General features: G+C 35.1%; 1 protein-coding gene across 8 annotated transcripts in view; it reads right to left on the minus strand.

Annotated features, from left to right (window-relative positions):
• The window catches only part of BTAF1 (B-TFIID TATA-box binding protein associated factor 1), a 92,134-nt gene that overhangs the window by 31,207 nt on the left and 48,917 nt on the right, over positions 1–12,010 (minus strand). For all 8 annotated transcript variants that reach the window (XM_023642572.2, XM_023642567.2, XM_070262051.1 and 5 more), the window contains 6 exons: positions 9,662–9,766; positions 8,391–8,540; positions 7,961–8,103; positions 7,526–7,700; positions 5,845–6,048; positions 64–490 (listed from right to left, as the gene is read on the minus strand). In XM_023642572.2, the coding sequence (XP_023498340.1) occupies positions 64–490; positions 5,845–6,048; positions 7,526–7,700; positions 7,961–8,103; positions 8,391–8,540; positions 9,662–9,766 (1,204 nt within the window). The remainder of the gene's footprint in view (positions 1–63; positions 491–5,844; positions 6,049–7,525; positions 7,701–7,960; positions 8,104–8,390; positions 8,541–9,661; positions 9,767–12,010) is intronic.

Here is a 12,010-nt window from a genome sequence, read left to right on the forward strand (position 1 = left end):
TCAAGTGGATTTGTGCTTAAATTATACCTATAAGTAAATGAAAATGAAAGTTTAGATATATACCTTTAGAATTTTCCTGGCCACTTTGTGTTGGTACTGGACATGTGACACAAGGAGTTAGATACGGGTCCACACAAAGTGAGCTACAGAGGTTCTTAATAATTTTTGGATTGGGACAGGGCGTCCTTGTTGTGCACTGATGAAGTAGTTTGGCTATGCACTGAGCCGCATAGTTTTGCACTAGTGTATTCTCTTCTTTTTTAATTGTCTCCATTAATGGTTTTATGATAGGATTTAATTTCTCCGGAAGCTGCTGCAAGCTCACAACCGCACATGCAGCAAAAGTATGCACTCTCAACTGCAACACTTGCCACTCCTGGTTGGTCTCTGTAACTGTCATTTGGACCTGCTGTCGTTTACTATCTAACTGCTGTAACACTTGAGGATTTAATTTGAAAGATGATGTGACTTCATTAAAAACAGTAGTGACCTATTAAAAAAGAGAAATTAAAAATAATTAATGACATCAACCCCAAATAGCCTATAAACTCCTAAAGGGCAGACAGCAAGCTTTCTGTTTCAATCTTAAGTTTCACAATATCTAGTATTATTTTAACATTCAGTAAACTAAATAAATGTCTAAAACCTCCCAACTAAACTTCATTTTAATTTGCCTTAATTTAATATTAGCATTATATTCTTTAAGATACAGTCCCTTGAGAAGAACAAAATGACCTATCCTTTAAATACATCTAATAAGTTTGAGAGAAAATCACACTCAACACCCACATAGTACTTTGGTGAAATGAGACAGCTATAAGCAAATATCAACTAACTGTTAATTAAGGAATACCAAAACTCATAAACTTCCTTTTACAGAAAAATATTCTTCAACTCAAAAACTTTTAGGGTAGCTGTTACTAAGGGGCTAAGTGTTGCTAACTGGATTATTTTCATTTTTTTCTTTCACTTCCCTTCTGGTGAAAATGCCCAGGTAATGGCGGGGGGGGGGGGGGGGGGGGGGGGGCGGGGGAGAAAATGGTTCAATAACCATTAATTCTTCAATTACCACAGCTGTCTAAGTACTTTACAAATCCCATTAAAAGACTGTTCAATACAACTTTTTAAACAATTTTATTGAGATATAATTCACATATAATACACCATTTAAAGTGTACAATTCAATAGTTTTAATTATATGCACAGAGTTGTGCAACATCACAATTTTAGAACATTTTCATCATCTCCAAAATAAAATTCATACCTATTAGCAATCATTCCTCATTTCCTCCCAGCCCTATGTAACCACTTATTTACTTTCTCTCTTTATAGATTTGCCTATTCTGGATATTTCATATGAATGGACTAATACAATATTGTAATCTTTTCTGACTGGTTTCTTTCATTTAACATAACACTTTCAAAGTTCATTGATGCTGTGGCACATATCAGTACTTCATTCCCTTTTTTTGCCAAACAATATCCTACTATATGGATATATCACACTGTATTTATCCATTCATTAGTAGATGAAGGTTTGCGTTGTTTCCACCTCTTAGCTATTATGAATAATGCTGCTGCGAACATTTATGTACAAGTTTTTGTGTAGGGATGTTTTTTAAATTACCATCTAAAGATTTTGTGATGGCTTAAATAACAAAGTCTCCTTGTTTGATAGGTAACTGGAATCATAAAGAAGCTCCATAAATAGATCAGTCTGATCAATATGGGTCAGAAAAGCCTGAAACACTGAAGAATTTAAGTTTTTTTTTCAATGGAGAGCCTAATTTTTCAGACTTAGAAATGATTCTAAATCTAAATCTTAGATTATGGACAAGACTGATAATACTGGCCTCTTATTATGAAAAACAAAATAGGCACACAAATAAGATGGTCTGTTATCATTACAAAATACCAAAGGCTTTAAATTGAGCTATATCTGCTTGACCATGTCGATCTGCTCACTACAAAGAAACATGAATACATATCACATTCCACTTTGTTTTGTCTGTTTTATTTGTTTGAGTTCTGCATAAGATTTATTTGAAACAGGGTTTCACTGTTAAAAGTTTAAAAACATTGTCCTAAATACACTATGCTTCTGTCAATTTTCAATGATTCTAGGCAGCTCAGGAAAAGCTTTCCAATTACCCCCAATTCACTCATTCAACATATATTTATTAATACTAAAAGATGAGTAAGATCAGTGTCTTCATACACTCAAAAAAATGCAGAGACTAGTGTGGGAGATATATATATATAAGTAAACAATTAAGACAATATAACAGAGAATTTAGGTTAAGTGCAAGTTGCTATGGGAGCACATGGGTTGCTTAAGTCTTCTTAGGTGACAAAATTAGTGGAGGCTTGCCAGAGAAACTTAACACTTGTGCTGGGTTTTTTTTGTTTTTTGTTTTTTTTGTTTTTTTTTTTTTTTCCTTTTTCTCCCCAAAGCCCCCCGGTACATAGTTGTGTATTCGTCATTGTGGGTTCTTCTAGTTGTGGCATGTGGGACGCTGCCTCAGCGTGGTCTGATGAGCAGTGCCATGTCCGCGCCCAGGATTCGAACTAACGAAACACTGGGCCGCCAGCAGCGGAACGCGCGAACTTAGCCACTCAGCCACGGGGCCAGCCCCTGTGCTGGGTTTTTTAAGAACAGCTAAATCAGAAGTTGTAGGGGCATCCCGGCAAACAGAGTGAGACAGGGAGTGGAAAGCGAGGCCTTGTCCAAGGAACTGAAAATAGCTTACCATACCTTGAGCACTGGGTGCAGATGGAGGAATGTCAAGAGATGAACTTGGGATCAGAACAGAGGGTTAAGGGTAGGGAATTCCTGGCAAAAGAAAACAGGAGTTCTGACACAGAAGCGAGAGAGTGGTACACTTCTGCAAGAGGAAAGCGAACTAGGGTTAAGTGGAAGAAGTTTGAGAAATAATGAGGAGAAAAGAAATGAGGAAGTTAGAGAAGGTGTTGAAAATAAGAATGGAAAAACTAAAATCAAGGAAAAAGAAAATAATGTTTTTCAGCAGGGGAAGGATGTGTTCAGAGTGGCACTAACGGACTTTACTAGTCTGACACAGCATGCAGGACAAAATGGACCAGAGACTGCCTGGAGCCTTAGAGATGAGTCAGGACCTAGTCATAAAGTACTAATGCCTTTGACTGGGTTGTGGCAACAGAAACAGAGACAGGATAAACATATGAGATTTTTTGAAAGGCAACGTTAACTAGATTTGTGACTGCATAAAAAGGGCACTTTTTGTTAAAAAAAAAAAATTTCCAGTTTTGGTTGTGTTAAGTTTGAAGTGACAGTAAGATGTCCAAGTAAAAAGGCCTAATAGAAGAACACAAAACATCAAGAGAAGACAGGATAGCACATAGATAAAAACTAAATTGTGAGAATGGTGAGAGACAAAGAAAGGCCTTAGGGAAAAGCCTATATTTGGCAAGCAAGAGAAGAATAGGGATTCAATGAAAGATACAGAGGGCAGTGGCTCTTAGCCAAGGCCAAGACTAACCTTTTGAAATTGCCCTTCTCTCAAATACTCTCTTCCAGAGATTCTGATATCCCAGGTCAAAACCGCTGGACTAATGAAGTTGATGAGACAGAACAGTAGTTTCATTGGGGAGTAAAAAGTTTGAATAAGAAAAGCTTGGGAAAGGGGCCATTTGCTAGCTTTAAAAAGAAACATTGCCAGAAATAGCAGGAAGGGAACCCAGACCATACAGAAATTTGAGATTTTATTCCAGGCGCTCAAAAAGGTGTGTGTGTGTGGGGGGGGGGGGGGGGGTGAAAAGGAGAAATTATACAACAACAATTAGAAAAAGAACTTTATAAAAGAACAACTCAGAAAAAAATAGCAATTTTTGCTTTCTTTCACAGGTGAAAAGAAAAAATTTCAACTACGGTATTTTTTAATTACAAAGGGGCATAAGAAATGAAGACTGCTATTTCACAGGGAACAACACAAATGAAGTGGCTCAAATAAGGACAAACTTATTTACAACACCCAACCTCAAGGACTTAGTACAAAGCTAAGTACAGTATTACTAAGTATAGTAATCAAGACACTGGTGCTGGCATAAGGAGAAACAAAGAGATTGAACAAACAGAGCCTAGATAGAGACCCACACTTATATTTCAACTAATTTTACACTGTACATAAATATTAATTCAATATGCATGTTAAATATCTAATTATAAAAGCTAAAACCACAAAGTTGTAAAAAAAGTATATATATGTGAATACTTTTGCCACTTGGAGATAAGAAAAGGTACTTAGGTCACATAACACAGTAATCATAAAAGAAAACAATTGATAAATTAGACTTAAATATTCAGAAAGCATCTATCTGACAAACGATTGGTATCAGAATATATAAAGAACTCCTACAACTCAATAATAAAAACAGAATCTAATTAAATATAGACAAAAGATTTGAACAAACATTTTAGAAAGGAAGATCCACAAATGGCCAATAAGACATAAAAAAGCACTGAACACATTAAGTCATCAAGGAAACACAAATTAAAACCACAAGAACACGATCACACAACCACCAGAATTGCTAAAACTAAAAGAAATAACCACATCAAATGTTGGTGATTATGTGGAGCAACCAGAATTCTCACATATTGTTAGTTAGACGATAAAATGATACAGCCATTTTGGGAAAAGGTCTGCAATTTTTTTATAAAACTAAGTAAGCATCTACCCTATGACCCAGCAATTCCATTCCTATGTATTTACCTAAGAGAAATGAAAATATATGTCTATAAAAGACCTGTACAAAATGTTTACAGCAGCTCTATTGATAAGAGCCAAAAACTTGGAAGAGCCTAAGTGTTTATCAACAGGAGAAAGGCTTAAACCAACTGTCGAATATTCATATAAAATGGAAGAAAACTCAGCAATAAAAAAGAATGAATTATTATAGATATAACAACATGGATGAAATTTAAAGAACATCATGCTGAAAAAAACCCTTACACCAAACAGCACAGAGTGTATGATTCCATTTATATGAAATTCCAGAACAGGCAAAAGTAATCCATGATGGAGGAAAAAATCAGAACAATGGTTACTTGAGGGCAGGGAGAGGCAGAGATTGACTGGGAAGTGGTGATGGTACTGTCTGTATCTTGATAGGGTTTGGGTTTCATAGGTATATGCTTCTGTTAAAATTAATCAATTGCTTCATTTAAGATTTGTACACTTGATAATATATAAATTTTACCTCAAAAAGAAGCAAAAAAACCACAATACTAAATTTTAATGATATACATATGCTGAAGTATACTGCTATCTGCAACTTACCTAGAAAGGCATTAAAAAATAAGATGAATTGATGGTTGAATAGAGGGGTAGATAGTTGCATACATACGTGACAAAGCAAATTTAGTAAAACGTTAACTGTGGAATCTAGTTGGTGGGTATAGGAATGTTCGTTGTGTAATTCTCTTACCTTTTCTTTATGGTTGAATATTTTCATTATAAGTCAGGAGGGGGGAGGAGAAATACTCAGGAATGTACAGAAGTGGTTTTCTCTATACTCTGCCAGTTTTAACCAAAACTGAAAAAATGACGAAAAATGTAACAGCTTTTTCGACTAGGTGCATTGGTTTGTCAGAATCTGAGTAAAAAAAAAAAATTCCTCCTCCATCCTCTTATTTCAAGAAAAGTCAATATAACGAAATAACTCTTCTAAAGGGTACAGATGACAGGCTACCAAGCCAAAGATAGATTCAACAAATTAGTGTTTTTGTGGTAAACATGACATGACAAATTTCTAATCTTTATTTCATGCTCTATCTAAAATTAAGAAAGTTACTTCTTTACTCACCAGGTCATTAGCTTGATCTATTGTAAAAACATTGTTGTTTACTCTATTACCAACATCAATATGTGCATCAGCTAATGACGAAATAAGCTGTTTACACTCATTCTGCATTCGCGTGAACGGAACGGCAATTTCATCATAATATAAATGTTCTGAAAGGATATCAAGTAAACGTGGCTGCACAGCTAGGGTAACAGCTTTACACTCCTAAAACATAACAGACAGCAATATTCAGGGCAAACATATAAACATAATTCTAGAGATGCATAAATTTTCACTTGCAAACTACCAAGTTCTACATTCCTATTGATTTTGAGTCTGTGTTCTGTTATCTCCCAGAACAATATCGTTAGTTGCACAAAGAAAAGGTATCACACTCAAACTGCTCTAAAATTTTAATATGAATGACTACAGAACATGCACACAGAACTATTACAATTCCATCAAATTTTCCTCCTAACTACTCTTACTTTAAATTTACTCCAAGTTTATATATAGCATAGATTTAAAAATATGTAACTATAAAAAGAAATCAATCAGAAAAGAACACTTAGCATGCACTAAAAATGTTATTTAAAAACTCATTATTAGATTTCTTAAGAGTTGAACCCACAGCTTCACATGCCATACTGTAGAAATGGATATATAATTTAAAAGCTACTCACCTGCCCCCAAATTTAACTAACCCTTCCCACTCTCTCTGGTGGTTGCCTGCCCAACCAGAGGGGGAATGGCCTCAGTGGTGAGCCATGAGGGGTTCTGTGGGATCTGGGTGATCAGCCTGGGCTTCACAGAGTAAGTCCAGAGAAGCTCTGTGAGGGTCCAGAAACCGAACTGTCAACACTTGCTGCTGAGTCTGAGAGGCACAAAAACACAGCATCACTGCCTCTCCAGCACACCGAGTCCTGCCTAAAAACAGATGAGCCTTGCTTCTTTCCAGAGGCAAAGTTAGGGTCTCAGTTCAATAGAGCATGGCTCAATTACTTTTAGACACAGCTCTGACAAACTGCTAAGAGGCAGTAACAAGCAACTCTCACAGCAAGTGCAGACAGTTAAATTTCCAGAATTCCAGACAATGGAATAAACAAAGCCAGCAGGAAGTTTCTTTGATTTACAGAAGCAAGCCTTACACAAAATCTTACTAGGTGTTAAAAGTGAAAGGGGCTGCAAGGGAATGGCTTATTTGGAAACATGAAGATTTTGGTTTAAATGTGGAGATTTTATTCTTCCTGTGACCAAAAATTCTGCCCTTGCCACTACTCATGCAAATAGATCTCTATTACTCAAAGCCTCTTGTCTTTCGTAGTTTTCAATGATATATCTGAGAGAGATACTATAGAGGAATGAATGACCAACAGTTCTGGGCCATTTCCATATATACACATGTTTTCTAGAGAGGGACATTTCTTAACAGATTGTAGGACCAAGATCAAATAAGTATGGGCATAGCTAGTAGTCTCAAGTACAAGACTGAGGGTTCTAAGAAAAAAGTATAGGGTTAAAGGCAAAGAGGACAGAAACAATGTTTCAATATAATTTGGAATACTTGTCTATAAAGCGTTGGATTTTTATACAGAGAAAATTTTCACTTTTCTGTTTGTAAAATATAATGAAAATAATCCTAACAGCTAATGGAAATTGGTTTACTCAATTTGTCTTCATTACTTTTTGGGAAAAATCTTACCTTTTGTAAAGCAGCCCATTCACAGATTACCAAAGCAACACTAATTCTCTGTAAGGCAGATTTGGAGTTCAAATGGAAGAGTAGTAACTGGCCAAGGGATTCAGCTGGTTTAATTTCTTGGGTTACCACATTTACACCTGGATCACAAATACAGCAACAAAGTGCTCCTAACAATCTAAGAGGTAGAAAAAAGAAGTTACTATAGAAATTACTTCAAGGTCCCCCTATTGAAGCTGTAACTTTTCCCAAGGAAGACATAACTCCTATCTTCTCTTCATAAAAAGATAGAAATCTTATCTAAAACTTCAAAAAAATTAAAAATGTTTTCTTCACTTTAATTTTTTCTTCCTCTGTAACCAGTGTGATGGAGGAAGGACTGACAGACATATCAGAGGAATCTTTGGTTAAATTACTTTTGAATTTATGAATACTCACTTGGCTGCCATCATTCTGGCCCGCATAACCACAAAATCCCTTGTAGTGGGCTCTTCCATGATAGTGTCTGCACCTGCAATGTACTCCTGAAGTACTTCTTTACTCTGGCTTTGGCCTTGGCGCACTTTACCACATGTTTTTTCCTGGAGGGAAGGAGGAAAAAAAAATAAAGATTAATCATTAAAAGTTAATAGGCAACAAAAAAAATACTCTCATTTGTTATAATCCCAATAAACTAGTTCTTTTCACATAATTTTAATGGATAAAAATTACTATGCATTTTGTCAAGGACCTAACTAAATAATAATTTCTCCTTTTGTTAAATTAATGAAATCACACCTATAATAAAGCAATACAGATTTCTTATATGGTTATCAAATTAATAATTATGAGCTGAACATACAAATACATTATGTCCCTCTACACTTACCTTGGCTCTAGCTTTTACTTCCAGCAACATATTTATATCAATAGGTAAATGAGAAGGCTGCATCATTAAGCAAAGCCAAGCACCCATCCACGGACAAGCAGCTGCTACTACATACTGAACTGAAGCCTTGCTCAATAATTCCATCCAAACCTACAGGGTGAAAGGGGATCAAGAAAGTGAAGCTTTTCTAGTAAGGGCTAGTAAAGCCTAATATTTATTTTTAGGGATACTGAATTGAAAAAAATAAGTAAGAAATAGCATGGAGGTTAATTTTAAAATTCAATATAGAGGCTTATTTTTAAATACTGTTTTTTGGTAAGTTTGTATACTAATAAAAGTAATACAAAAGAAACTTTTTAAAAAAAGGAATACAAAGAATTTTCTTCAGTATTTTATGAAAATCATTTAAAATAAAAGCTACTCATGAAAATAACAGAGTTGTCAAAATCTCAATAAGTCACTGAAATACTTTGTATATATCATAAAGTTCAATAGTAATGCAGTCCTGTGTTCAACACACACTTCAAGATATAACTCCTGATAAATATCCTTTAAATTTAGAGGTGCTAATATCCTAATATAAATTCAAAACAGTGTAAGTCTTGACTCATGATCTTACTCACTAAGGTACCTTTCTTGATTCCTAACATTAAATGGGCCGGGACCCGCAATGTAGAAATACCACCACTGTTAATCCAAGGCTGTTAACAATGAGCTACCCCAGAGGCCAATAATTGCGCACTAACTTAACAGGTTTTAAAGGTACAACAGTGCCATTTCCCCCCCTAAATATTACTGAATACATCAAATGGCTCTTCTTTAACAATTCTAACACATATGAGCAATCTTGCTAAGTATGGGAAAAAGGTACAAGTTTAAACTATGACAATCAGACTCTATATATTACCAATAAATACCAAAAGATACTTTGCAGGATCAATAAGCATACTGATAAATAGCAAAATAAGCGACGGAGGAAAGCAGTTTTTCATTTTATTTTCTGTATTGAGACTATCAGAAAGTACTTAAAACACTTGCTTAGTAGTTCACAAAATCAGAGGAGGAAGCATGACCAACCAGGACTTAAGTATTATATTCCGTAAGAAGCCTATTTCCTTGTCTCATCTTGCACATCTCCAGACTTTTCAAATCTCTTGAATGATTTCTAATTTCTTAAAATCCCTGACCAACAACAGTATAGCAATTATGAACATTTAAAAAGAGCTATCCAAGTTACTGGGAAAAGGAGTACAGATATATTCACTGTGTACCTTGTGAATGAGGTCCAGAATTTCCTGGCTGCTTTCTAAAACGCAAAACTGAAAAATGTGTCTCAGCATATCAGCCAGGATAGGTATAAGCCAAGATGAAGAGTTCTGAAAATAAAAACAAAATCAAAGATATAGCATATACTTCTTGAGTATTAGCTTATTTGAAGAGCTCTAAGTCAAATAATGGAAGTATTACCATGAAAAGACTATATGGCTTTATCAAAAAGGTTCAAGTGTAATAAATTTTGACAAGATTTTGGAGTAACAGTACCATAGTTGTTATTCCAATGATTTAAAGAAGTTAAATGGCATATACTCGCTGGGAAGCTAGAGAGAGTCTCATTAACAACACTGAATTTTGCATCAGATAAGTTGAAATCCTCCTCCATATGGAAGCAAACTCTAACCACCAACATTCCCTTGATTATATTATATATCACTGCTTTGTCATGCAAATTTGAAAAATGATCAGATTACTACTGCTGTGCTGGAGGACCAGAGATTAAGTTCTATGTGCTCACCAGTAAGGCAAGTAATGAATTATAATATCCAACCTAGAAAATTCTACTTTGAGTTCACTACAAAATTAAAGGCAAAGGTTCTTAATCTATTTTGAATCAGGGACCCTTTGAAAATCTGATGAAAATTATGCACACGCTTTCCTTAGAAAAATACAATTATACACATACTTAGGCATAACTTTTTGCTTCCAGTTTCAGAGGGCTTAGGGATTCCCATAAGTCCAGGTTTAGAACCTCAAACTAAGGAATTTTCCAACAATTCAAAAGCCCACCCAAATCAAAAAATCAAATAGTGCCTAACCAAGTATCTGTGTGTTCCCAGAGTTCTCAGAAAAGGAATCTAATGTGTTGTCTATTGTTATTCAAATGATGACAAGCTCACTAAAATAAGACTGGTCAACAGAAAAATTCTAGTAACTAGTTCATGGTACCTATCACCCACTTCCAATTGTACCAATCGTAATTTTTTAGGCAAAAAATATTTTGTCTGGAAGAGACTAAAGAGAAATCAGAAAATTTTAACTGAAATTCCAGAAAGGTACCTATAATTTTCTAGCCAATGGAAAACTAATGACAAAGACAGGACCACGGATATATGTTCTCAAAATGGTTTGAAAGAAGTTTAAAACAGACTACAAAATCATCAGCTGGGGAGCCTAATCACTGATTTGCTATGCCTTAACTACTTTTCACTGAAAGGGGAAGGAAAGCTGGGAAGAAGAAAAGCTCTCTTTTCTCATCAGAGAGAATTAGGGACAATCTTAACAGAATTGGGAAGACTGTAATAGCACTAAGCAACTAATTTAAGATTACTCTTTTATAATCTCTTATTTCTGATTTTCCCCAATCATACCTACCAACTCTCTTAACCCACCCCAACCTTTTCATTGGAAATCCAAATAGTTGCTTGTAGATCCCAAAGCCACATCTATAGAGGAAGATTTTCCCCCCTATATTTATAAACAATAAATGTGATATAAACCATAGCAGTCTTCTCAGGCTACAAGCTTTTTTACTCTAGTAATTGCTACTTTATTAAAAACAACCAGGGGGAGGAACGGACGAACAGATAAAGCAGAGGGGGTTTTAGGGTAAAGAAATTATTCTGTATGATAGAATAATGGTGGAGAGATGTCATTATACATCTGTCAAAACCCATAGAATGAATGTACAATATCAAGAGTGAAACTTAATGTAATTATGGACTTGGTTGATAATGATGTGTCAATGTTGGTTCATTGATTATAACAAATGTACCACTCTGGTGTGGGAGGTTAGAGGCTGTGTTTGGGGTTGGATGAGGAGGTATATGGGCACTCTTTGTGACTTACCATTTAATTTTGATGTTAACTAAATCTGCTCTAAAAAGTAAAGTCAATAAATAAAATAAAGAGAAAAATAAATAAAATTTAAAAAACAAAGAGAAAACAAAAACTCAACCAAACAAAAAAACCCACCCCAGAATACATAGGTCAACGTCATCACAGGAACTAGTATTGAAAAATACGGATTCTCAAGTAACAAAGCATAAAGTCTGCTTAGCAGAAAATACAAGATACAGCCAAGAAAACATCTGTAGGTCAAATGCGGCCCACTTGAATATCGTGTAAGTATCTCCTTTTAGATATGGTTGCAAAAGTAACATGGCTTTAACTATTATTACTATCTTAAAAGATCACAAGGTATAGTTTGGCCCATCTAGGGACAATCTGTCTCTTGCAAATACAAAAGTTGTCCCACCTGTTTTCATTAATTTTGTACCTGTCTTCCAGTAGGCATTGATTTAGGCAGGTAAACTAACGCTGTTGCTTTGTATTTATAGGTTTAT

Source organism: Equus caballus, chromosome 1, assembly GCF_041296265.1.
Source record: "Equus caballus isolate H_3958 breed thoroughbred chromosome 1, TB-T2T, whole genome shotgun sequence".
Classification (NCBI taxonomy): Eukaryota; Metazoa; Chordata; class Mammalia; order Perissodactyla; family Equidae; genus Equus; species Equus caballus.